This window comes from Colossoma macropomum, unplaced genomic scaffold, assembly GCF_904425465.1.
Source record: "Colossoma macropomum unplaced genomic scaffold, Colossoma_macropomum, whole genome shotgun sequence".
Taxonomy (NCBI): domain Eukaryota; kingdom Metazoa; phylum Chordata; class Actinopteri; order Characiformes; family Serrasalmidae; genus Colossoma; species Colossoma macropomum.
Genome location: NW_023494793.1, coordinates 33435000 through 33458655, shown reverse-complemented (window position 1 = coordinate 33458655; position 23656 = coordinate 33435000). Strand labels below are relative to the sequence as shown.

The following is a 23656-nucleotide window of genomic DNA, read 5'->3' as shown; positions in this document are numbered from 1 at the left end:
AGACTTTTTTTGTGTGTTGTAACATGTTACTCTTATTTTAAAGGTTAAGATTAGACAGGCCTACATTTTACTTGTATTTGTTGTTTTACCCACATTGGCGTTATGCATTCAGCTTCACCAGTTCAGACTGTACTGCTCACATATAGTTAAATAGGAGGTGAGTCATGTTGGGCCCTCCTGGGGCTCAACCATCTAACATTATTCAGTTCTGAAGAGATGGAGATGGTGATCAGAAGTCTGAATTACAGTAATGCTGAAACCAAAAAGGCGTTAATTTACATCGCTTTACCGGGAATGTTTTCACAGATACAGATTAACCTGTGGGTCATCAATAAAGGGCCATATTATCTGCCTAGTAATGTATCAGTCAAGGTCTACTACATATTGTGATACACTACGTAACATATAAAAAATGCACTGCTGAAGTATTATTACACATTTACACCCATGTTACGCTGTTACATATATACATATATACGCAGCCATTATTTTGACCAAAACAATTTACTTTTCATGAATTACTTGAATACCTTGATTCACCAAATCTGATCTGGGACAGTAATTGGTCAAGATGCTTACAGCACACAGTTAAAAACATTGTTAAATGGCTTATTTGTATATTTCAGCTTTCTGTGTTATCAGTATTGCAACAGCCAAGACGGCACTAGCAATATATACATGCAGCCGTACTAAAAACCCAAGGTAGCTACAAATGGTTGGCAAAACACACCATACACTTAAAAGGGAATTCCACTTATTTTTTTTATTTCTGCCTAATTAAGTAATTGAGATGCAAACAAAGGCACTGGGTTTGGTTTAGTGTGAAATGCTCCATCCTGACTAACTTACCAAGTTAGAACTGTTCACAGTGGTGGTGATGGGAACCAGATGTCTGAAGCATCTAATGCATATTAAAGCTACATCACAGAAAGGTATAATGTTTACAATATGCTCCTTGATGGCCGAGACATTGTTTTACTATAGTTTTAGGCAAAAACCTTATCTCAGAACTATTTTTTAAAACACGTTCATAACAGAGAGGTACAGGCAGGATGTTTTAAGGCAAAACAGATCTTAAAAATTCAGATCTACCACTATTTTATTATTATTAACACTGATAATGTAATTTCAAAGTTACTTTATGTATGTTCTGTTTATTGCTAACAGAACACACATGAAGGTTCACTGATGGCTTTGTACAGTAATTAAAATGGCTGTATTTGTGTTGTAGACATCGCAACATTTGGTTCCTACTGGCACTATTATAAAGACAATTCAGTCAGTATGTTTCTCTACAATGCGCCATTTCATATCAAACCGCTTTGAAATGGAATTCCCCTTTAAGTGTTAAATACGAAAACAGAATCTAATTCGGTAGTGAGCATAATTAGCTGAATAAGCCTTGTAAAAACATAAACCCTGGAATACAAACCTCAAGCTGCACTTGTTTTTACACAAAAAAACGCTAAATCCAGCACCTTCACTGAAAACACACACTAGATTACAAAATCCCTCTTTCCTCCAACCAAAACAGAGGATTTGGGATAAAGCAGCTACGGTATCTCTGCTAACCATGTTGACATTCCTGAAAGGGACATCTGGAGGTTGAGTGTGTGTGTGTATTTGTGTGATTTAGGGAGGTGCGGCTTTAAAGAGCCAGGATTAAGGGCCGTAACATTATAGCAGAGTCCTGCAACCATTATCCTCAGAGAAACACTGGGTGTAATTCTAACTATTTATAAACCAACGGAATTTGTGTACTGTGACTGAAACTGTGACTTCAAAAGCATATTTTTCACATTGGAATTTTATACAGATTACGTGCGCAGGAGTTACGGTGTTTCGTCACGCTATCCTCAGAGCAGCTACACACTCCAGAGATGAGATCATCCAACCCCACAAGAAGTCTCTTGCAGCTCACATGATATCGAACAAACATCCTTTTTAATACAACTACATGTGCTGGATTTATTTATATGCACCATGAATGGCACAGTGCCCATTTTAGATCTAAAGTAACCATGTACAAATAGTAGACAACTGTATCAAAGAAGCTCACTTGCGACGAGGCATTCGTTTTCCAGTGGTCGAAAGAGCACAGTGACTTTATCCAGATCTACCAGAGCTGCTTTAGTATCCTCCAGCATGGTGCGCTCCTCTCGCTGCAAGACAGAGCAAGAGAACAATCAGAAAGTGGAACATTAAAGGAATAAATTGGTGAAAAATCTAATTTACACAATTTACACAGTTTATTTGCCATATGTAGTCGATCAGCCATTTTGGTGTACAAAATCTGCTTCTATAGTTTTGCACTGGAGCTAAAAGGCTAATGTAGCTAACAAGTAATGGAAGCTCACACCTATTAGGGATGTGCCCAGGTACTACAGTACTTGGTTATCCATTCAAGGTGCCTGTATTGTAAGTGTAAGTACTGAAATCATTATTCAGTTAGTCATTATGTTTCATTGGGGGAGACAAAATCGGCCAAAAATTCAGGGAAATGTCAGTTTAGTTTTTAGTAAGACTGTAAAATGTGGAGAGTTTGCTTATTTACATCCCATTCCCAGGGATGTGATGTTAAGGACGTGATTGATAATGCAGAGATAGCATGAATAACAATGATAGCACAGTTACTCCAAAGTTACTCTAGCTCAGGTTAACTACATCCAGAAACATATTTCTCTGACAAGCTACCATGTTGGCACATCACCCACTGAGGACGAAAGACCACCAGACCTCTACAGCATCCAGCACTGTACTGGTTAGCTGGTTATTAGCTCATCTACAACATCTTCAAATGCATTCAAATGCGTGCTGTTAATTGTTTGTGCGACACCAGTGCTTTTACCTTAAAAAGGTAAGCCTACATTCATTTCAGGGGTCTAATTAAAGAAATTACAAATGTAATCAAATCTGTCCTACTGTACAACCCCGCGCTCACTCTCCAGTTCAGTTTTATGCTCTCACTCTTTCTAGTGAGGGGAACTGCCACTCAGTAATGTCTTCCTGGTTTTTAACAGCTAGAGGGCGCTCCTGAGTGATTCCAAAATGAATGGGTTAATATGGTGCTTTTGAGCAAAATTGTTTGAAAATGCTTAGAAGAACTATGCATTTCATGAACATAGAACAGCATAAAACATTTTAACACTGCTGTTATATTTCTCAGCACTTCTAAACTTCATTTACAAGACTTTGTTATGGTGCCTGATATACGTTAATCACATCAGTGAGCGCGAATCACTTTACTCAGTCAATGAGCTGACCAGGAAGTGGTTAGGCTCCCTCTTAAACTGTCTCTGGTATAAGCTTCCTTTACAGTTAGCTACATTAGCTTCATAGATCCAGCGCAAACTTCAGAAGAACATGTCCCGGCTGATCGAACAATTGGTTTAAGGGGGAAATTGTGTGCATTTGATATTTTTTTTGTCTGCAGAACTTCAGTTTACACAATTTAATGTTTTCACTGCTCTAGCACACCTGACGCAGCTCATGAAGAGCCTGGTCAGTAGCCACTCCACTGAATCAGGGGCTGTACACAGAAAAGCACTGCACTACACTGGGCTCTGTGTATGCTGCTGAGCTTTATCTTACCACATGTGGCGAAAGCGTGGACTGGAAATTGAAGAGCACTCCGATGGCTGAGATTTGCTCCAGCCACTTGCGGCTGACCTCCTTGCTGTCGTCCTCATACTCGCCGTTGTTGTTGAAGCGCAGGTTAAGTGCCAACACCAGCTGCTCAGCCAGAGCACACAGCGCCCCCACCAAGGCCTGGCAGAAAATAACATCCCTCCTCAGCTGCAGCTCAGTGTCTGTAAGAAAAGCAGATGCAACAATTTATTAAATTATCAGCAAGATATATGTATTTGTTATATTCTCAGAGTAAAGAATGAAATTGTATCCTAAGCCAGTGTGTGTACATTTATCATATATGTTTATAGAGATGTTAAGGTGTACGAGTTTGTGTGTACAATATGTATCTTCAGTATCACCACTACTATTATTACTAAGGACTCTCAGTTATTGCTTTGGCAATGGTTCACACTAATAAAGACATTTGAATCGGAATATGTGAGAAAGAGAGAGAGAAAAGAGTGGAAAGAGAGAATGATAAATAGAAAAAGACAGAGAAAGAGACAGAGGGAGAAACAGACAGATAGATGAGAAAGAGAGACAGAGGAAGGGCAAAATAGATAGATATACAGACAGATAGACAGAAAGAAAGAGACACAGACAGATAGATAGACAAATAGATAAAAACAAAGAAAGAGAGAGAGAGAGAAATAGATAGATAGATGATGATAGATAGATAGATAGATAGATAGATAGATAGATAGATAGAAGCAGAGAGACAGAGACAGATGTAAACAGAAAGAGACATTGACTGGCAGATGGATAGACAGATATAGAGAGCTAGACAGAAACAATGAGAAAGACAGACAGAGGAAGGGCAAAACATAGATAGATATACAGACAGATAGACAGAAAGAAAGGCAGATAGACAAATAGATAAAAACAAAGAGAAAGAGAGTGAGAGAAATAGATAGATAGATAGATAGACAGACAGACAGATATACAGACAGAGAGAAAGAGAGTAATGAGGACTATACATTTCCCCACAACAGCTGGCTATGACAGTCTGAGCAAAAGATAGTAACAAGATAGATTAGTATAGCTGATACTGATTGAGAAAGAGTAATAGTTCTATATTGAGTCGTCTGGCTCTAGCAAACATAAACTGTTCCGCAGTTTAGACAGTGATATCATTTGTTTACAGATGATTCAGAATCACAGCTATTCTGTCCTCCAACATATAAACACTGAGGACTGAGTACACAATATCACTTTTGTTGTCTATGAAATTCGTTCTACTGAACACTGCTCATTTATTACACTGTGATTGAACTGAAATAGAGAAATGAATAACACACTATTCAGTCATACACACACTGCAGGGTCGGGTGGGGTGAGAGCAGGAGCAGGTCCTGCACAGATTCTGTATGCGTGTGTGTGTAGAGCAGAAAGAAGCTCCGGATCGGATTCCCTCACACTCTCACAACAGCTTCCATATGCCTCACACCGCAGACCTCAGGAGACCCCCCCCACACACACACTCACACATTGCTCTTTCAATCTCTCTCTGGATCTCCTCTTACTTTCAACCTCCTGAACTCTCACTCACAAACACCCCTCTACTCCAAATGAGCCCCTCCCACACCACACAAACAAACATACAAATGGCTGTGGAATTCCAATAAACACTCAGGTATCTGTGAGCACACACCCTGAGTGTCAGCGCTGAGCACTGTTCAGTAATCATGAAGTAAAGCCTTCTCACACAGGCCCCGGATACAAAATACCAGCCAAAGAGTTACGTAACATGTTACATATACAAAACTCTGTGTATTTTACAATAACTGACGCAACAGTACTCAACTAACATGTCAAAATGCATCTTGCTCTTCTAACGTTTTCAGTGTGTGACTAAATACTATCCTATGTTAAAGGTAAAATTCAGCAAAAAAGGGGAACTTAGTTATCATAACAGATCATATCCATTATTATACAACAGTTAGTTCCGGTCACGCAAGCTGATTGGTTGAGAAGCGTTCTAACCGTGCTGATATTTTGCCATAACATCACAGGTTTTTCACAAACATTGTATCACTTCGCTAAGACATCATTGCTAAGCAACAAGTTTGACAGCTGTAGGAGACGCTCAAGCCATTTGAAAGTTTTTACTTCTTACTTTGCGCACAAACAGAAAATAGACACTTAAGATTACATTTGAGCGACAGCCAACTTGGTCAGGCTCTGAAGATGAGACTACACTAAATTCCCAAACTGTCATTACCACTGAGCAAGTTTTTCAGTCGGCAGCTGTGACAGAAGAAAACTTAAACAACCTGGAATTAGCTAGACATGAACCGAATACCATTCGCCAAACGTGTAGTCTCATCTTCAGAGTCTGACCAAATCGGACTGAGCCATAAAACTGCCGCAATAAAAAACAAAAAAGCTTGCTCAGAGGTAATGACAGTTTCGGAATTTAGTGTAAGGAGCTGGGGAATGAACTGCTGGCTGTGCAGTGAGTGAGCAGAGCTCGTTACTCTGATGAAGCAACAATCTGCTTGTTTAGGAACTATAATTTGGCGGAAGGAATTGCTGACATTAAAACATATTAAATGCCACGTTCATAGCCCATTTATTTACTTCTTACTTTATTTATTTAACTGTTGTATAAAAGCAATAGAACACTCAAGGTTGTGTGTTATCGCTATAATATCTCAGCTGGGACCAAATCACAGCCGTGATGTTATTTCGTGATAATGCACTCCCTCTCATGTTATATTGTTTAAATATAACGGTGTGATGCTACCATTACCGGTAATTATCATGACGTCATAATGTTTGACGTCATGACGGCTAACTGGAGTACACAGCAAAAAATCAGTATGTGACTTAAGCTGTTATGACATCATTCGTTACTAATGATGCTAATTTTTGCTGTGTACTCCGTTGCCTGTCATGAGATCAAACATTATGACATGTCATGAATACTGCTGGTAATGATAGCATGATGTTATTATATTACTGAACAAAGTATATCATAACAACCAATAATAGCATATGACATCTACAGTGACATGCACACCTCTGCCATGAACAGACAAAAAATAGCTTTAGGTCAAACCCTCTTTAAAACAAACATGACATTGTTTTGGGTACCATGCAGCATTTTCATAACCATTTTGTGTACTAACTATCTGTCAGGCAGCTTCCAGAGCCATTAAATGCTTCCAATCTTCACCACCACTGTGAACAATTCTGACTCGGCAAAGTAGAATTTCCCTGTAAGTTGCTTAAACTGACTTTTATATTGTTATCTAGACAAATGTTCCTGGACGAAATTCAGACAAGATGTTGCCTGGTGCTGTTTTCAGCCATTCAAAATACTTCTGTCCTTTCTAATCTGTGGTAATGAGATTCCATTATGCCATGCCTCGTGACTCCAGTACAAAACTAAAGAAGCAAACTTTGGACACCAAACACGTCTTGACTAATCGACTAGATGATGATTTTTCACCAAACTATTCCTTCAATGGAAATCGATTAATAACCACACATTATCCACTTACCAGTGCATTTCAGCAAGGCCAACAAGAGCTGATTCCTCCCATCTGAAACATATTTAGACAAAACCATAAACAAATACAACTCAACTACAGTAATAATACACTGTACATTGAACTAAACGAGATTTCTAGTTCCAAACGTACCTTCTACAAAACGATGCAGACTGTCCACCAGGTTTTTGATGGAGCTGGGCAGGTTCCAAGGGTCCTCCTGGATGTTCTTGTGTAGGACGTATCTGCAGCGCGCTGTCCAGTCGTCCGTGTGACGGAATTCTGCTCGCAGGTAGATGTGAGAGACAATCATAATGAAGCCTATTCAAGCTCAAATTGAAGAGCATATAAATGTAATTCTTAGGTACCTAAGCAAATTATTTAAAACCATTTATCTCAGCAGTAAGTGTGTTTCTGCCAGTAAAAACACTAGTCCTGTATATGTGTACGTTGTTGGAAGCACTTGGGCTGAAGGATGAGGCTCTTGCGTGCAGTCAGCGACAGGAACACACATGTACAAACATATGCGTGACTTATTCAAGTCAATACAAAAGCATTCAATGTCCTCATAGGCTTCCATTGTAGAACTGGGTTTAATTATCACAGAATTACAAACACACACACGTGTATGCACACACACACACACACACAGACAGACAGACAAGCACACACGTTTAGAAAACAAGAAGAAGAAAAGCAGAGTTGTCTTGCTAGACTTCAGAGGTACAAACGCACAACCTAAACACGTTTCCAAACATAGCACGCACACACCCACAGCCAGCCTGTGCTGGGAGGTACCTGGCTGACTGTGGTCAGGGTGGAAATGCTTGGTTTCCTCGCAGGCTTTGCTCATGACCGGTCCTTTCAGGAGGCTGTTGATGGAGTCCACCTAAACATGAAAAGACACAGTCAAATGCCACTGAATCCTCTCTTCACTGAGCGCTGCTCCACAGCTCCACTTCCTGAGATAGAACAGTTTCTTACTAACAACTGGAACACTGGAGCTCAGACCTTTAAAGGAAGAGTTTGGTGAAAAAGCTGATTTATAGAGCTCCCCCCTTACTGAAACTGATAGATTCAGTATTTTTGGTGTCTGCAGTTTGCTTGTTTAGTTTTGCACTGTAGCTACAAGGCTAACATAGCTTATAGCCACCAAGTTAGCAATGTGCAAACTGCATGCCTAAATCATCACGGGCATGGCTTAAACTGTGTTGAGTTGTGACATAACGTCATACAGACTTGCTTATGTGGTATTTTTGCCCATTTTTATAGATAGAGAGGGAAACAGCCTCATTAACCAGTTGGCAACCACAGAAGAAACAGCAGATGTGCTTATAGATGTACTACTACTGCTGCTACTACTATAGTAATAATAATAATAATAATAATAATAATAACAACAACAACAAAATCAATAGTAACACTTTTTCTTCCTGTAAACCAGACATAAAAGCAAATACAGTGATAGTGTGTGAGTACTAAATTAAAACTAAATAAAAAAAAATGGCTTAAACTTAAAGAAGAAACACATAGTTCTGTAAAAGCTGAGGTTGTAGTATATTGTCGCTGTTGGAACAAAACTTTTTAACTCCTCTTTCACCTGACCTTCACACTGTGTGAAAATTTCATGATGAATGGACTTATACAAATGGTGGTCCAAACTCCTTGGGAAAAAAATGTTTTTACATTAACTTCCACTAAAAGTTAACAAGGTTTTTTCCCTTCTGTTAAAAAGTTACCATTTTGGAGACATGAGATTTTGACAGTGACAATATTATCTTTAATTTGGTCAGGACAGTGTAATAAAATTAGCAAGACAGAACAGAATTCTGAATGTTTTATGTCTCATTACTTAGCAACATTAGCCTCATTTAACTAAAGAAGCAAACCTTAGACATCAAACATGTCTTGACTGACTGACAACATTTGAAGTGAGGGGAGAAAAAAAAATAAATAAATAATTCACCATACTCTTTCACAGAGGGGCTCATTGCACCCCTTCCCGAAACAAGTTTGAGGAGTTAGGAAACCAAGGGGCAAGTAAATTAGATTTTTCACCAGACTGTTCCTTTAAGCGTGGAAATCTGGAAACTTTGACCAGCAGTGGCTGGATCCAAAGGGCAGAGGGCAGAGGGCAAAAGCCAAAGGTTAAGGTGTGGAGATCTGAAAGGGTGGGTGAGGGGTAATCTGAGAGTGCACATGGTAATGTGAGAGGAGAGGAGAGAGGAAAGAGAATATTGTGGAGGGAGAAACAAAGAAAGCACGCCATGGACAGATCAAGAGCTGGAAGAAAAACACAAACAGCCAAAACAAAACATTTGATCAAGAAAGTATACTTGAGTACCTAAATATAGGTTGGGTATACAAATAAAACGGACAAACTTCTGGTAATACCTGATTAAACAGATGTTCCAGACAGCCATGGAGCTTGTCTTGTTTGTCCAGGGGAATCTGCATGTCACATGGCAACTCATCTCCTAAAAATCAACACACACACTCATTATGACTCATGTGGTAAATGAATCACTGTTTGTACTGCCAAAAAGATTCACGTCCATTAAGCTTCATTTCTTACCGGAGCCCATCTCATCACTCCCCAGATATGAGCTGTTACTCCGGACACTCGTGTAGGACAGGACAGAGTCCCTGTTACTGTTACACTCACTGAAACGAAACACAGGAATAATCAATTGTTTACAACGATCATGCACATCTCACACACCTACTGAAGTACTGATCATTCACTCCACTTTAAATATCTTCTGAATCCAGAAACTGTGAGGGCCTTTATTTGGAAACACACTTCAATTCACTCACATAATTATATAACTTAAATATTAGTCTAGCAGTATTTACAGAATAATTTATAATGAATAATAAGGCTTAATAAGGACATCATAATTCACTAAGGAATAAAAACCGAACAACAATCCTGCAATTCCAAGGATAAAACATCAGAGAAAACAAACTGTTTCGATGCGTGTTAATTTTACTCGATTCTTAACTGTTCATCTACAGTTGTAGATGAATTCAGGAATACAACATGGTTTTGTTAAGTATGAGCTCTCTCAGCCAGGGCATCATAGACTATACATGAACCACTGAACCATTAGGCTTGGGACTGAATTGACTGTAAAAGTCTGGTCCAGCCTCCCCGGTCATTGTTGCAAGGTCTGTCAAAATTTCTTTACAGGCTGCTTTGTAGCACATTTGCTTAACTGATGTTAGGTGGGTCCAGATATTTTGGGAATAAACGTGTTTATCCATTAATTTATACATTAGCCCATCGCCCATTGAGGACGTTGTGTAAAAAGACGTCCTCATCAGTATCCAGTACTGTACCAGTTAGCTGTAGTTTTGGCTCACATCTGAATCAACCTCTGTTTCATTCAACAATACTACCGAGAACTACTGAAACATGAATAATTTTTTTTTAAAAAAACATTTGCTTGGCAAAAATTTTTGTTTAACTATTTTTTACCAGGCGGCACGGTGGCGCAGTGGGTAGCGCTGTCGCCTCACAGCAAGAATGGCCTGGGTTCGATTCCCAGCCGGGCGACCGGGGTCATTTCTGTGTGGAGTTTGCCTGTTCTCCCTGTGTCTGCGTGGGTTTCCTCCGGGTACTCCGGTTTCCTCCCACAGTCCAAAAACATGCAGTCAGGCCAATTGGACATGCTAAAATTGCCCCTAGGTGTGAATGTGTGTGATTGTGTGTGTATGTCTGTCTGTCTGCCCTGCGATGGACTGGCGACCTGTCCAGGGTGTATCCTGCCTTCCGCCCAATGACAGCTGAGATAGGCTCCAGCACCCCACCGCGACCCAGAAGGATAAGCGGTTTAGATGATGTATGTATGTATGTATGTATGTATGTATGTATTTTTTATCATCTTATCACCAAAGCTATCATCTAAAAGAGTAAACCTCCAAGTCCAACCCAACATCAGTTTAAGCCGAAGTACCATCTTTCAGATGTTTTTCGTATTTTGCCTTCCCTAAGGTTAACCGGAACGCACTTCTCGAGCGTCAATCATAATTTTGCATATGTCAGTTGTCAATGAGCTCCCAGTCTGAACACACAAAGCTGAAATCTATGACACTATAACTGAGTGTACACAGGCAGATTGAAGGGGGCAGGAGGGTAAAACCCTGGAATCAAACTGAGCTGTGGAATCCTTCTGACCAAATGTCATATGAGGTTAAGGGAACTTCTCTCCATACAGCTACACATTATAGAATCCCGGAGTAGATAGAAGCCATAATTACTCCACACCACATGCCAAGAATGGAAGCAGCTCACCAGGTTATAATATAGACCCTACCAGAAGAGAGAAACAGCATGTAAGACTGTGTCTGTGTGTGTGTGGGCCTGAATGTACATGTGCATAGATACAGAAACATACATGAGTGTGTATGTGTGTGTATGTGTGTGTGCATAATAAAGTACAGCACTGTGCAAAAGTCTTAGGCATTTGAGAAAATGATTTGTAAAGTCCTTTATCTGTGCAATAGGTGTTCATTTATTTAAAGAATAAACATTAGAATATATAAATACAAATAAACAATGCATTTGATGTCTGTCAGTGTGTTTTCTAAACCATTTCCTAGTTCAACCAATCAGTCCTTCATTAAATTAAATAAGGTGGGCTGTTGATGGAATTTAATTGATCCATACAATGGCTGGAGCATATTGAGTCAGGATCCTGTGTTCTTAAAATTTCTTCTAACCAAGATATTAATAACTTTTTAAAAAGCAAAAAAATGTTACTTGAGGACCAGGCTGGGAACCACTGTATTAGAACATTCAGCATCATCAGACCTGCTGACATTTATGCATTATGCATAGCAAGAACACATTTTAACATCAGTCATGACAAAAATGTAATGTCAATAATTTCAAGAGACTGCAAATCAATAGCAACACAAACTGTTTTTTATCCCTCTTGTTCACCCTCCTCACTCCGTCTGGCTGGTCCCTCAAGAGAGGACAGTGCTTTTAACTCCTTTGCAAAGGTAAACGGGCTGGAGTGATTGTGGAAAGTTGAAACTGGGAACTCAGTTAGCTAACTTAATGCAGACCTCCCAAACTTGGGAAAATATTTAGCGTTAATAACATCAGCACGTTATGTAATTTGCAAGCTAGCTTGCCTGTTCACCAAGCATTTAAATTGGCAAAGTAAGTGATATTGTCTGTATGTCACAGATTGTTGAATGTGACATTTCATAGTACTGTATGCAGCCGTAACTGTAATGAGCAGCTAATGGCAGGATGAAAAAAAGCAAGTGCATGTGCCGCAGAAAAAAAACGAAAGTTGTCGGGTAGTAGGTGTGTGTGTGTGTGTGTGTGTGTGTGTGTGTGTGTGCGCGTGTGTGTTTGTGTGTGTGTATGCCTGCCTTACAGTTAAAATGAATGAGGTCAGATGAGAAGGACACTTTCTATTTATTTATTTACTAGTTACACTATCGTACTTCGCAAAATATTTTTCCGCGGTTGGGGGGTCTGCATCATAAACCATAAATTTCCTGAACAAAAAAAACTACAATTTCTAAAAAGTTTTAGTTTACTAGAGCAGTGATTCTGCACAAAAGAATCACTGCTCTAGTAAACTAAAACTGGAAACATTAACATATTAGTGTAAGGCACATTTTCAGCCACTTCTTATTTTTGCTGTATAGAAAAACACGTCAAATATATTATGTATGAATTTTATGAAGAGTTACACCCTAGTATTTGTGTTCATTTGTGTTTATTCTAATGTTATATACTGTTCTTAGTGGCATAAACACAGTTACTGCCAAGATAAACACTTTTCATGAATGGAAGACTTTTGCACAGTAAGTTTGAGTGAATTATCCTGTGTTTTTTTTATTCGTTCATGTTTTCTTTTTTGAACATTATTATTAATATTATGCATTCCTTTCTTTGTAAAACATGTCAGTGTTATAGTAAGGCAGCAAAAGAGAAAAACAAACTAATAAAGAGAGTGAGAAAGAGAGAAACACACAAAGTGAGAGTGCTGTAGGTGGGGGATTTCAAATACTGCATCTTAGCAATCTAATTTATCAGCACAAATGACTGAATAACAGTTTTTCCACACATTCCCCCAACAGCTGACGTCAGTTCTGGGTAGTGTAAGTGGAGCGCTACTGTATGAGCTCACCCACTCTGAAAGTACTGGCTTTTTATGGGTGATGGCTGTATAATGGAAGAGAGTGCACACTCAGCCAGTCATTTAGTCCTGTAGCCAGTCTACTGTTAGTGGTCAGTCTAAGCAATGGCCTGCGCAAACTAGCAGCTTTGGTCAATCCCAAAGAAGAAACAGACTACACGCAGGGAATAACAATGACATAACAGTTAGGGCTGTGTGAGTTTAGGTCCTCCATGGCGCATATGCCTTCTCTAACTAATTTCTCAGAGCTCACTGAAACAAAAAAGGAAATTCTACAAAAACAGTGCTTGTAAAAGTGAGTAATTTATTTAATAAGACCAGTAGAAAAGGAAATATTTAATTATGATTTTAATTTGAAGCAAGAGTATCGTTTTGCATAGATTCTTGTTTTATGGAGGGAAAAAAACATTTTTTGGAAAAAGACAGTAGAGCAGATTTGGACCAGTTGATAGAAAATGTATACTGAATGTAAAAGTAATTTATTATGTAGCTTACAAGATAATTAGTAGTTACACATAAATAATCATGTAATGTCTGTAATTCCCTCAAATCATTGCAAATAACCGGAATGAAACCAGAATGAGTTCAGCATTATGCAACAGGAGCTACACTCAGTGACAATAACAACACAGCACACAACTGTGTCTGTTAACATGATTTTGTATTACAAGATTTCAATTCAAATGAGATTACTATTACTGAAGGAGTTCTGGTTTTGGTACTGTCAGACTCAGCACTGTCAAACTACACACACTGCAGATTCATGATGGATTAAAATCATGGTTCCCATTGTTAGTCACTTAAAATATATTTTTTCCCTCCAAAAAAAGAAATTCATGCCAAACTGAAAAGCAATCACTACAACAAAATGAAAAACAAAACCTATATTACACTGTTTTCACATGGCTTGACCTCTTTACTGAAAAACAATACATGAGACTCTGCATTAAAAAAATGAAACGCAGAATTTGTGGCAGAATTAAATACAATCCACCCTGAAATGTAATGAAGACACAGCTATATTGCTTACATATTAACCATTTACTCATGCAGAGATTTGGAAAAATCTGGAAAAAAAATGGAATTCCCTTTTAAGGGTTAACTGTGCAGGAGAGTAGTGGAACATCAGAAGTCATGAGTGTGTCTGCTTTAAACACATCTGTTCCAAAGAAGAAGCAGCCATGAAGCCTGAACTAGAGCGGAACAAGAGCCTGTCTGCAGTTTTCAGCTTGCAATCATCTTTCATTTATTCATCTCAAAACATACCCGACTTCAATTCTACACAACAAACCAAAATGTACCACTAATATCTGAGAACCAAAAACAAGCCCTAGACGTGGAGAAAATAGCTTTTACACTTCTCTGCCAAGTTTCTCTTCTCCAAAGAACCAAACGTATTCTGTGAGAACAGCACCAACATTCAGTTATGTAATGAACTTAGTGTTTGGTTGTGCGTCTTACCTGTAAGAGTCTCTGTAGCTCATGGTGTCATGTCCTGAGTCCTCCTGATCATCTTCGTTCACTTTAAAGCACACTCTCTTGCTTTGATTTGATTCCTCGGGCCCGGGGGATGCAGAGGGAACAGTGTCAAATGAGGGGGGCTCAGAGCTCTGAGGCTGGATGGGCCCAGTGATAGACGACAAAAGCCTATAATAGCACAAAACACACACACATCAAACCAATAGTTTGGCAAAGACACTAAAGTTGTTTGGTGTCTAAAGTTTGCTTTTTTAGTTTTGCACTGGAACTATACGGCTAATGTAGCTAACAGGAATGTTCTGCCTTCCAATTAACAACATGACAAATTGTTATGCTTAAAAATGTACACAAGCACAGTTACTTATGTATGAGCTATAAACCGTTGTCTTAGCCACAATAAAGCTGACTTATATTACTGTTCAAAAATTTGAGATTTCAGTTCAAAAGTTTGGAAACATTACCATTCATTAAATGTTCCATTAATATAAATCCAGGTTGTGGTTAATGGAATAAAATAATTCTAATATGCTAATATGTAGGACACTAGAAGACTGCAAATAAAATACAGAAATGATGAACGGAGCCACTGAGGACAGCATTGAGGATTTAGTTTTAATAAAAATAATATCCAGAATTCATCATATTTTAAAAGACAAACAAAACAAAGAATGAAAATGGTGAAAACACTTTCGGTTTTTGGCAGAAAGAAAAAAAAACGATTAAATAAGACTACAATAAAGTGTCGAAATCAAACACTTGATTGATTATGATTATGACAGTCATTGAAAACGCTGTTTGTTCCCTTTGCTTTTGAGTAAGAGAAACAGAGAAACAGCAGAAACAGTATGAACAGCTTAAACAGCTTAAACGATAGCAGATAAACAGTGAAGGAAAAAAGACGGCTTTGTGGCACTATTTCACTGTTTCTATGAAGGACCTTAAAGAAGGAATTTGTAATCTCTGTTTATCTCGAGTATTAAAAAGAGGTACAATGTTCAAGCACCACTCAACTATAGGTTTGATATCACTTGAAAACATGACACCCCACTTAACATATGCAGAATACAAAAAAAAGTCGCAGCATAAAGAAAAGTCTCTGCAAGCACACCCACGCTGTCTGTAGGCTCAGATTTTGAAATGACCAAAAATTCATAAACAACTGCGCCAAAGTGCAAAGTATAACTAAAAATAGAAGTTTTTTAAACTAATTTTATTTATTGTCAGCCCAGTTTTGTGTTATTGAAAGCAGATTGTATCAACAACAAAAATCCATTTTCTTTACGACCTTGCAGTTTTTGTTTACTATGTTCTTTCGAAAGCATATATAAAATGGCAAAGAAAAAAGGCTTGGGTTTTTAGCCAGATGTGTCAAAGTTTCAATTACGATCGTGAATTTTCATTTTGGTGTATCACTAGTTATTATGGCATCCAAACTTTTGAGCGGTAGAGTAGGCAAAGATGTGAATAAATGCACCTCCAAAATCTCAACGACACATTGCTGTTACATGAATCTATGGAGCTGTGCGTCAAGTATACGCCTGATCAGTCATCGTTGGGGGCGGGACAAGACACAAACAACTCAATCTGGACCAGAACTAGTGCAAAATGTAGTGGGGCAGTGTGAGGGTCGAGGATCGTTATACAACCCATCTTGAAAATATGAGGTGAGTATTAATTCTTGAAAAGAGAGGAAAAACATGAGAATTTCCTCTTCGTTTTCTGTACATTCTGGTTTGGAATCGGCCCCGTGGTACACATGTTCAGGTTACATGCAAGTAAAATGGCACACACCTACGCCAACGCTGGCACATGATAACAGAGATGCAGACACAGTAGTATAACCATTAAACATTAGTTTAACCCATGTTGAAGGAAATAAAGAGAAAGAGAATGACAGGAGGGAGTGGCAGGGAAAACAGTCTCCCCTCTTCTGTGCTATGTTATGGCTAGAGCCTCAGCTGGGCCTTCCCTGCCCACAAATATTTTTAGACGTTCAGAAAAGACTTCCTGAAGTGAGAAAGAGAAGCAGAACAGAGAGGTGGGTGGTGGGGCTCTCTATTCTCTGGTGTGGCGGAGACACACCCCGGCATTAAACGGACAAAAACACTTCTTCAGCTTGTTCAGTGCAGCTGCGCAGAGAGAGAAAAGAAATGCACCTACAGGCTGCTTTACCACAGTGTAGGTTTGTCTAAATGGAGATATACATGCATAAGCTCTCATTATCCCTCAGACTTGTATTGTGACTGCGTGGCCTGCAGGAAGCTGATTTGAGGGCACAGACTAGCGAAAAAAAAAAAAAAGTCACATTTACAGAATTTCTTCCTTACTCCAAATGAATGGTCTCTAAACTTGGTCCTGGAGAGCTACTTTCCAGCAGATCCTCCTTTCAACCACAATTTGTCACACCTGCTTCAGCTAATCAACCTCTTCCCAAGTCCCTGATTGGCTAGAACATACGCATTAAAGTTAAGCAAAGGGCGGGGCAGCTTACTGGACACAGATTAGAACTAAACTCTGCCGGAAGGCAGCTCTCTAGGACCATAGATGGAGACCACTGCCCCAAATGTAATCAGTCAGATAAGATGTGTTCAGTGTCCAAAGTCTGTTTTAGTTTTGCACTGGAGCTAGAAGACCAATTTAACTAATACGTACTGGAAGCTTATAATACACCAGTTAGCATTGTGAAAACTGAATGGTTAAAGGCCTTTACAGACCAAGTGTGATTTTTTGGATGGCAATAAATAATTTGAACCAAAGTATAAATGATGCCAGCTTGCACACCAAACGTCATTTTTCTGACCACAGAAATGCAACACTATTCTATTTGCTCTCTGTTCAAGTTTTGCAAACTTTTGCAGACAAGAACACACTCGACCAATCAGAAATGTCAACAGAATCAGTCTGTCCTCTGCTTTGTCATAGATAGTGTTAGCACCTCCGCAAGCAGCTAAAATGGGGGTCAAACTGAGTTACAGACTAGGGATGTGTATTTCAACTAATTTTAATATTCGAGTATCAGTAAGAGTTGATGAACTGATATCCGGTTAAATGCGGGAAAAAAAGTTCATGTATGAGTTCATGTGTGAGTAACAGAAGCTGTCACTCCAGAAGAGCGAATAAGCTAAAACTAACCAGTACTACATTGGATGTGGACGCTGATGAGGACTCGTTGGTATTTTCTTCCTGAGTGGATGATGTGTCTACATGCAACCTTATCAGAGAAATATATTCACTGTTTTTGGACCTAGCTAACATTAGCTAGAGTACTCAGCCTAGTTAGCGAAAAAGCCGCACCAGAGCCTGTCGCGCTATCCCTGCCTTCTCAGTCACTTCCTAAACAACGTGTCAATGGCAACGCACTCATGTTAAAGCACTTGTGTAGGAAAATCAACTCCATCACATTTTACAATCCTGTAAAAACATCATGGCTTCAGTGCAGAACTAAAGAAGCAAACTTCAGACATTGAAGATTTCTTGGCTGGTATGAGAGGAAAAATGTGTCAATTAGATTAGATTTCTCACCAGGCATTCTATGAATGTATATAACGACTGTGATACTTACACATCGATCTGAGCCACGTATAGCTTCATCTCTCTGACGGCTACATCTAGCCGGTTGTAGAGGCAGATATAGTTGTCCTGGCTCTCTGTGTCCTCCTGCTTGAGGAGAAAGCTCAGGCCTCCCTCTCCCTGCGTGCGCCTGCTGCTCACATCCACGTTCCCTTCCCCTCCCTCCAGCTCCTCATCCAGGCCGTGGCAGCTCCAGGATGGGGCAGCCATGCTGGTCACACAGTGCACCGTGTGGGACATGGGGTTCAGATTGGCTGCGGAGGGAAGAGAAGGAAGTTACAGGCAAGATCAATCAACGCCAATCAGGCTCAGACGAATGATGCTGTGATTTTTTTCCCCATCAGTGGATGTACAGATTAAAGACAAGAAAAACAGGAAAAGGGGAGAAGATGAAACAGAGCTTTTGGAGCAGAAATGCAGAAAGGAAGTGAAATTGAGTGCCAAAGGGAGGGAATGAGTGCCATTATAGCAAGAAAAACAGGGTGAAAAATTGAAGGAGCAGATGGAGATAAAATTGAGAAAGTCACTGATATGATAAACCATTTCTCATCATCTTCCAGTTAGTTTTAGTCTTTCAAGTGATTGGGTGAGAGGCATTCTATGAATTCTCTCCCAAAATCTTTAAGTATCGCTCTACCTTACTCATCTGTTAAAAATGATAACTTTGATTGAACTATTTTTCACTGAGAAATGCAAATAAATATTCGTGTAAATCAATTTTGGTGACATCACCCATGTTTCATCACCCAATACTAAATGTCAATAACAAAACTGCAATATATTTGTGATGATACATTACTACATAAGTACACAGCAGGGGCAGTGGCTTCCTTATTATGGCACTGTTACAGTGCCATAAACTTGTGACACAGTCCACAAGTTTTGCACTGTTTTAGCATTTGTGACACTAGTGCTTCTTTTGACTTCATAAAATGAGAAAAATCATCATCGCTGACGGGAAAAGCTTTTAATGTAATGGAGCAGCCTCTCCACAGTCATAAAGTCATGGCCCAGGAGGCTTGAAAAGCTCCAGTTTCAGAGGAATTCCAAACATCTCTGACCGTGGCACAACTGCCGCACAGATGTGAGGAGAAACGCTCAAAAACAGACCAAGAGACGTTGAAGAGGACCTTAAACAACACGGCCGGTGCAGCCCCTCCTAGACAGCGTCTACTGCGGCAAGCACTCCAGGCAGGTGCAGTCAAAAACAGCAGCCAGATGGAGCACAGCCTCAATCTGATATGACTGTATATGAGCTACAGGGGAAATTTTCAGACTACTGTTTTTAACTGTACAACATACTTTAGTACATTTACAGAGAATGTCAAAATCCACATCAAATCTTTTTAATGTCACTTAAAATGTAAATAGCTGCACTATTTAAGATTATTTGGTAAAATTGAAAGAAGTAACATTAGCATTGTAAGAAGCATTAGCATTTAAAGTAGCACTGAAAGTGGCATTACATGCTAACTAACATTACACAAAACCACTAACATAACACGCTAACATAACATTAGTATTAGCATTGTAAGAAGTGGCATTGAAAGGAGTAGCATAGCATGGTAATATATGATGTCTGTGGAGTTTTCAGACCATGTCATGCGTCTTTACGTATTATTGTTACATGAACAGGCTTAAAAAGAAGGTACGCCTCAATGTTTAGGTCTCAAAAACAAAATAAATATTATACTGATGAAGATAAGATGACAATAATAGATAATTCATCCACTTTGAATACTCTTTCAACGCACTTACTATCATTAGATTCATTTGCTCGATGAAGGAGTCAGAGGCACAACCCACGTTACAAAATGTTTTTCTGCACATTGTGCGCAATTACACATTTCTACCAGAGATGCTTCCAAACCCCCAAATTTTAGATCTCGTTTACACTTGGTTACTTCATGTGTCTTGAGTAACTGGATTATAACAATGCAAGTGTAAAAGCACTCAAGACGCATTTAAAACACATTCAAATCCGATCACTCAAACCACTTCAGGAGGTGGTCTGAGGCGCTTTCGAGCCACATTATAGCAGTGTAAATGCCTCAGTCTCTTCAAGACACATTCGACAACCAAAACCCCTTGTAGTACAAACAAAACTCCCCCACATGCAGTACGTCACTGGGCACGGACGACACACATGGTAGAGAACTGGGCAAAACGAAATGCTTAATAGCAGTATTGACAGACACTACTAGGCAAAACAAACAAAACAAAACAAACTATGCAGATGACTTACATCTTTAGCACAGCAGATGAAGAGGCTAAACGGGTAAACAACAGGGAAAATTGCTTGCCTCATAACCAGCAGATTTGCATATTCCATCCCACACAGCAGTCGGATTTCAGTGTGTCTAACCGGAGACACATTTGACTACCAAGTGTAATTTTAAATTTACTTAGAAATCTATGTCCGTTATTTGTGACAACATTAAGCTTCAACTATTCACAGTAAGATCTCCGTTCTGAACCAAAGGCCAAACATCAAGCTGTCAAAAACATGAAAACAAATCCTTGTCTTTAAGAAGCAGGAAATGGGAGAGGGTAGTCCTCGGGGGCTTGGTGGGCTGACATCACAGAGCCACTCATCATAGCCTAATGGAGTCGTAATGGAAGGCTGATGGAGGCAATTTCAGGCTGAGAGCTTTAAAAAGGCTCTGATTTGCTGTGGGAATAGTCATTACAGCAGGGTATGAAATTTACGAGCCCCTTGTGGTTTCAACTGTATGGTTTAATTACTATTTTATGACGTTTAACTATCATGAAGTGGAGATTTGTTTAATGGAATCCTTGTGCCGGGATGCAATCTAGCTAATTGCTTTGATAGCTATTGGTCAATTGAAATATTTATAAAGAAAACAGGCCTACAGCTGGGAATCAGACTTGACTCCACCTGTGCTACGAACACAGATGAGTGTAAACTTTAAAAAGGAGGCCACATAGGAGAAGAGATTAGAACGTAATACAATACAGTGCGATCGTATTTCTGAAAGGCACGGTTTGGCTAGAAGAAAAAAAAACAAACAAAAAAAAACAAAACACAGAATTCTTTCCTTATCCAAAATATAGTCAATCAGACACAATATGTTCGCTGGAGAAACAAAGCTGAAGTAATGGAAGCTTATACCCCTTCAAATGGCACTGTACAAACTGCACACCTAAATCACCACAGACTTGTCTCAGGCTGTGTTCAGATGGCAGAGAGTATTCCGCCCAAAATAACAAACAAACATCAACGTCTGAACCACAAGGAACCCGCTTGTGACAACATTTGCAAAGCAGAGAAGGAGCAGAGTAGACCGTCATACGAAATGGATATACCAAAGAAACTATTTTGACTATTTTGTCTCACTTCTTTTTGGAGGATACTGGAAGAATACCGGAAGAAAAAGTCAGGTGTCATTCTTCTTTTTCAGCCCATGCCTTGAACGGCACATCCAGCAAGCAAAGTGACAAAACTTCATATTTCTATATTGAAGCAAATTGCTCACCTGAAACTCCAACTAAAACACAGCCCTCACTGCCCAATATTTTTAGGGTTACACGTTTCTCCCCACCAATTTTGAAGCTACTGCTTCAGATGAGCTAATGCTAGAGCTAACAGTAGAGCTACGGTGGTGAGGGGTACTCATCGTATGTATCTCATGGTCTCAAGGCCACAGATACCTCTTTCTGATGTAGGATATAATGTCGTATAGTGGAATCAGAGTGGAATCCACTCTGTCTAAATGCACCCACAAACCACTCAGAGCGTTCGCTGCATGGCAAAAATTCTTAACACCTGAATTTTCTCTGTACTTTTGTCCATTTCTATAGGCAATAGTATGTCGTACAGTGTTAAAAGGTGAAAATTAAATTCTGGAAATTTGACTTTTCAAAAAAAGTCCCGCTTGAGATAAAAACTGACCTTGGTCCGGGTCAAGGCCAAAGAAGGAGTTTTTGCGCCCAAAGCGGATGCTGAAGGCACGGCCAGCTGACGTGGTGCTCTTGGGGCAAGACACCTGCATCAGGTTTAAGTGGCAGTTGGTGGGCACAAAGTCCATGCAGCTCAGAGCATGGGACTTCGTGCTGGCCTGCTTAAACGTGGGGGACGCCTTATTCTGCAGCTCCTCTGCAAACTGAGAAAGACACAAAAAGAAAACAAAACAGATCAGTTAGGAAAAGGAGGTATATGCCCCTTATGGATTAATGCTTGGAAGTTGCAGTTATGCAGTGACAACAAAGTATATAGTGATTTCATATTTATATATATATATTTCTGTCACTGGCATCTAAACATGCAGAAAAAGTACAGACTAGAACCTGTCATTATGTAAATGTAAAAAGAAACTGGAAACTAGAATAATTATGTAACTAACCACATAAATTAAGTGCGTTTTACAATTACATAGTACAACAAAATGACACCAATAACAATAAGGTTAAATCGAGAGAAATAAAGATAAAGAGATGAACAGAAAGACAGTGGATGTGTTTCTTTCGCACCTGTCTGTAACTGCAGATGCGTTTCTGTATGCTCTCCAGTTTAGTGTCACAGATGTTTCTGAACTCATACTGGGGCATAGACACTACTCGCTCGCTCTGAGCAATCAGCTGACTGCAGCTCGTTACAAAATGGTTGTCATCTTTAGCAAAAGCTTCCAATATCTGGGAAAAAAAACACCAGAAAATCCAAACGTTATGGACAAATGAGGTAACAATTTCCAAATGCAGTAGTAAGATGCTCTAAAATGCTCTACAGCAGGCATTTACCCTCATCTAATGGTCTGAATTCAGTTCATGAAGGCCTTGCTAATAAGCTAATGAGCTGAATCAGGTGTGTTTAATGAGGCAGAGTGCTGAAGTCTGCAGTGTTTGGCCCACAAGGACTGGAGCCTGACACGTGCTCTGCAGCAATAAAGGTGAGTGGCCACCATCCAAATTCTTTCAATGCTATTTTTATGTTCTTTTCCACTTATTACCTTTGCCATGAGACAGGCCTTGGGCTCCAGATGTTATGGACGTAGTCAGAAAAAGAAAATTTTGCTACATAGCAATACTACCAGTGTTCACCATGCAGATTCCTTCAAGCCTCTCTTTATAAACATTTTCACTTATTACCTTTGCTGCGAGGCTGAAGCAGCCTTTGGGTTCCACCATCTTCTCCAGCACGTGGTGCTTAATGCCAGCAGAGCTGACATATTCATACACCACGCCGTGTTCTAGGTGCATGTTATCTACCATCAGATTGACAAGCGGAGCGTCTGTAGACAGAGAGAGATGTTCCAGGCCTCTCACTGGGTCTAGAACACCAGGAGAAGCAAAAAGGAA

The 23656-nt window shown here is 39.5% G+C and overlaps 1 protein-coding gene across 1 annotated transcript in view; it reads right to left on the bottom strand.

The window, feature by feature from the left end:
* Positions 1-23656, bottom strand: part of prex1 (phosphatidylinositol-3,4,5-trisphosphate-dependent Rac exchange factor 1) — a 118019-nt gene that overhangs the window by 9749 nt on the left and 84614 nt on the right. Inside the window, exons 22-33 of the mRNA XM_036579286.1 lie at positions 23447-23628; positions 22832-22993; positions 22254-22464; positions 18333-18594; positions 14753-14938; positions 9700-9788; positions 9519-9601; positions 7923-8013; positions 7278-7406; positions 7137-7178; positions 3592-3809; positions 2060-2162 (exon numbers count right to left, since the gene is read on the bottom strand). Of these exons, the coding sequence (XP_036435179.1) occupies positions 2060-2162; positions 3592-3809; positions 7137-7178; positions 7278-7406; positions 7923-8013; positions 9519-9601; positions 9700-9788; positions 14753-14938; positions 18333-18594; positions 22254-22464; positions 22832-22993; positions 23447-23628 (1758 nt within the window). The remainder of the gene's footprint in view (positions 1-2059; positions 2163-3591; positions 3810-7136; positions 7179-7277; positions 7407-7922; positions 8014-9518; positions 9602-9699; positions 9789-14752; positions 14939-18332; positions 18595-22253; positions 22465-22831; positions 22994-23446; positions 23629-23656) is intronic.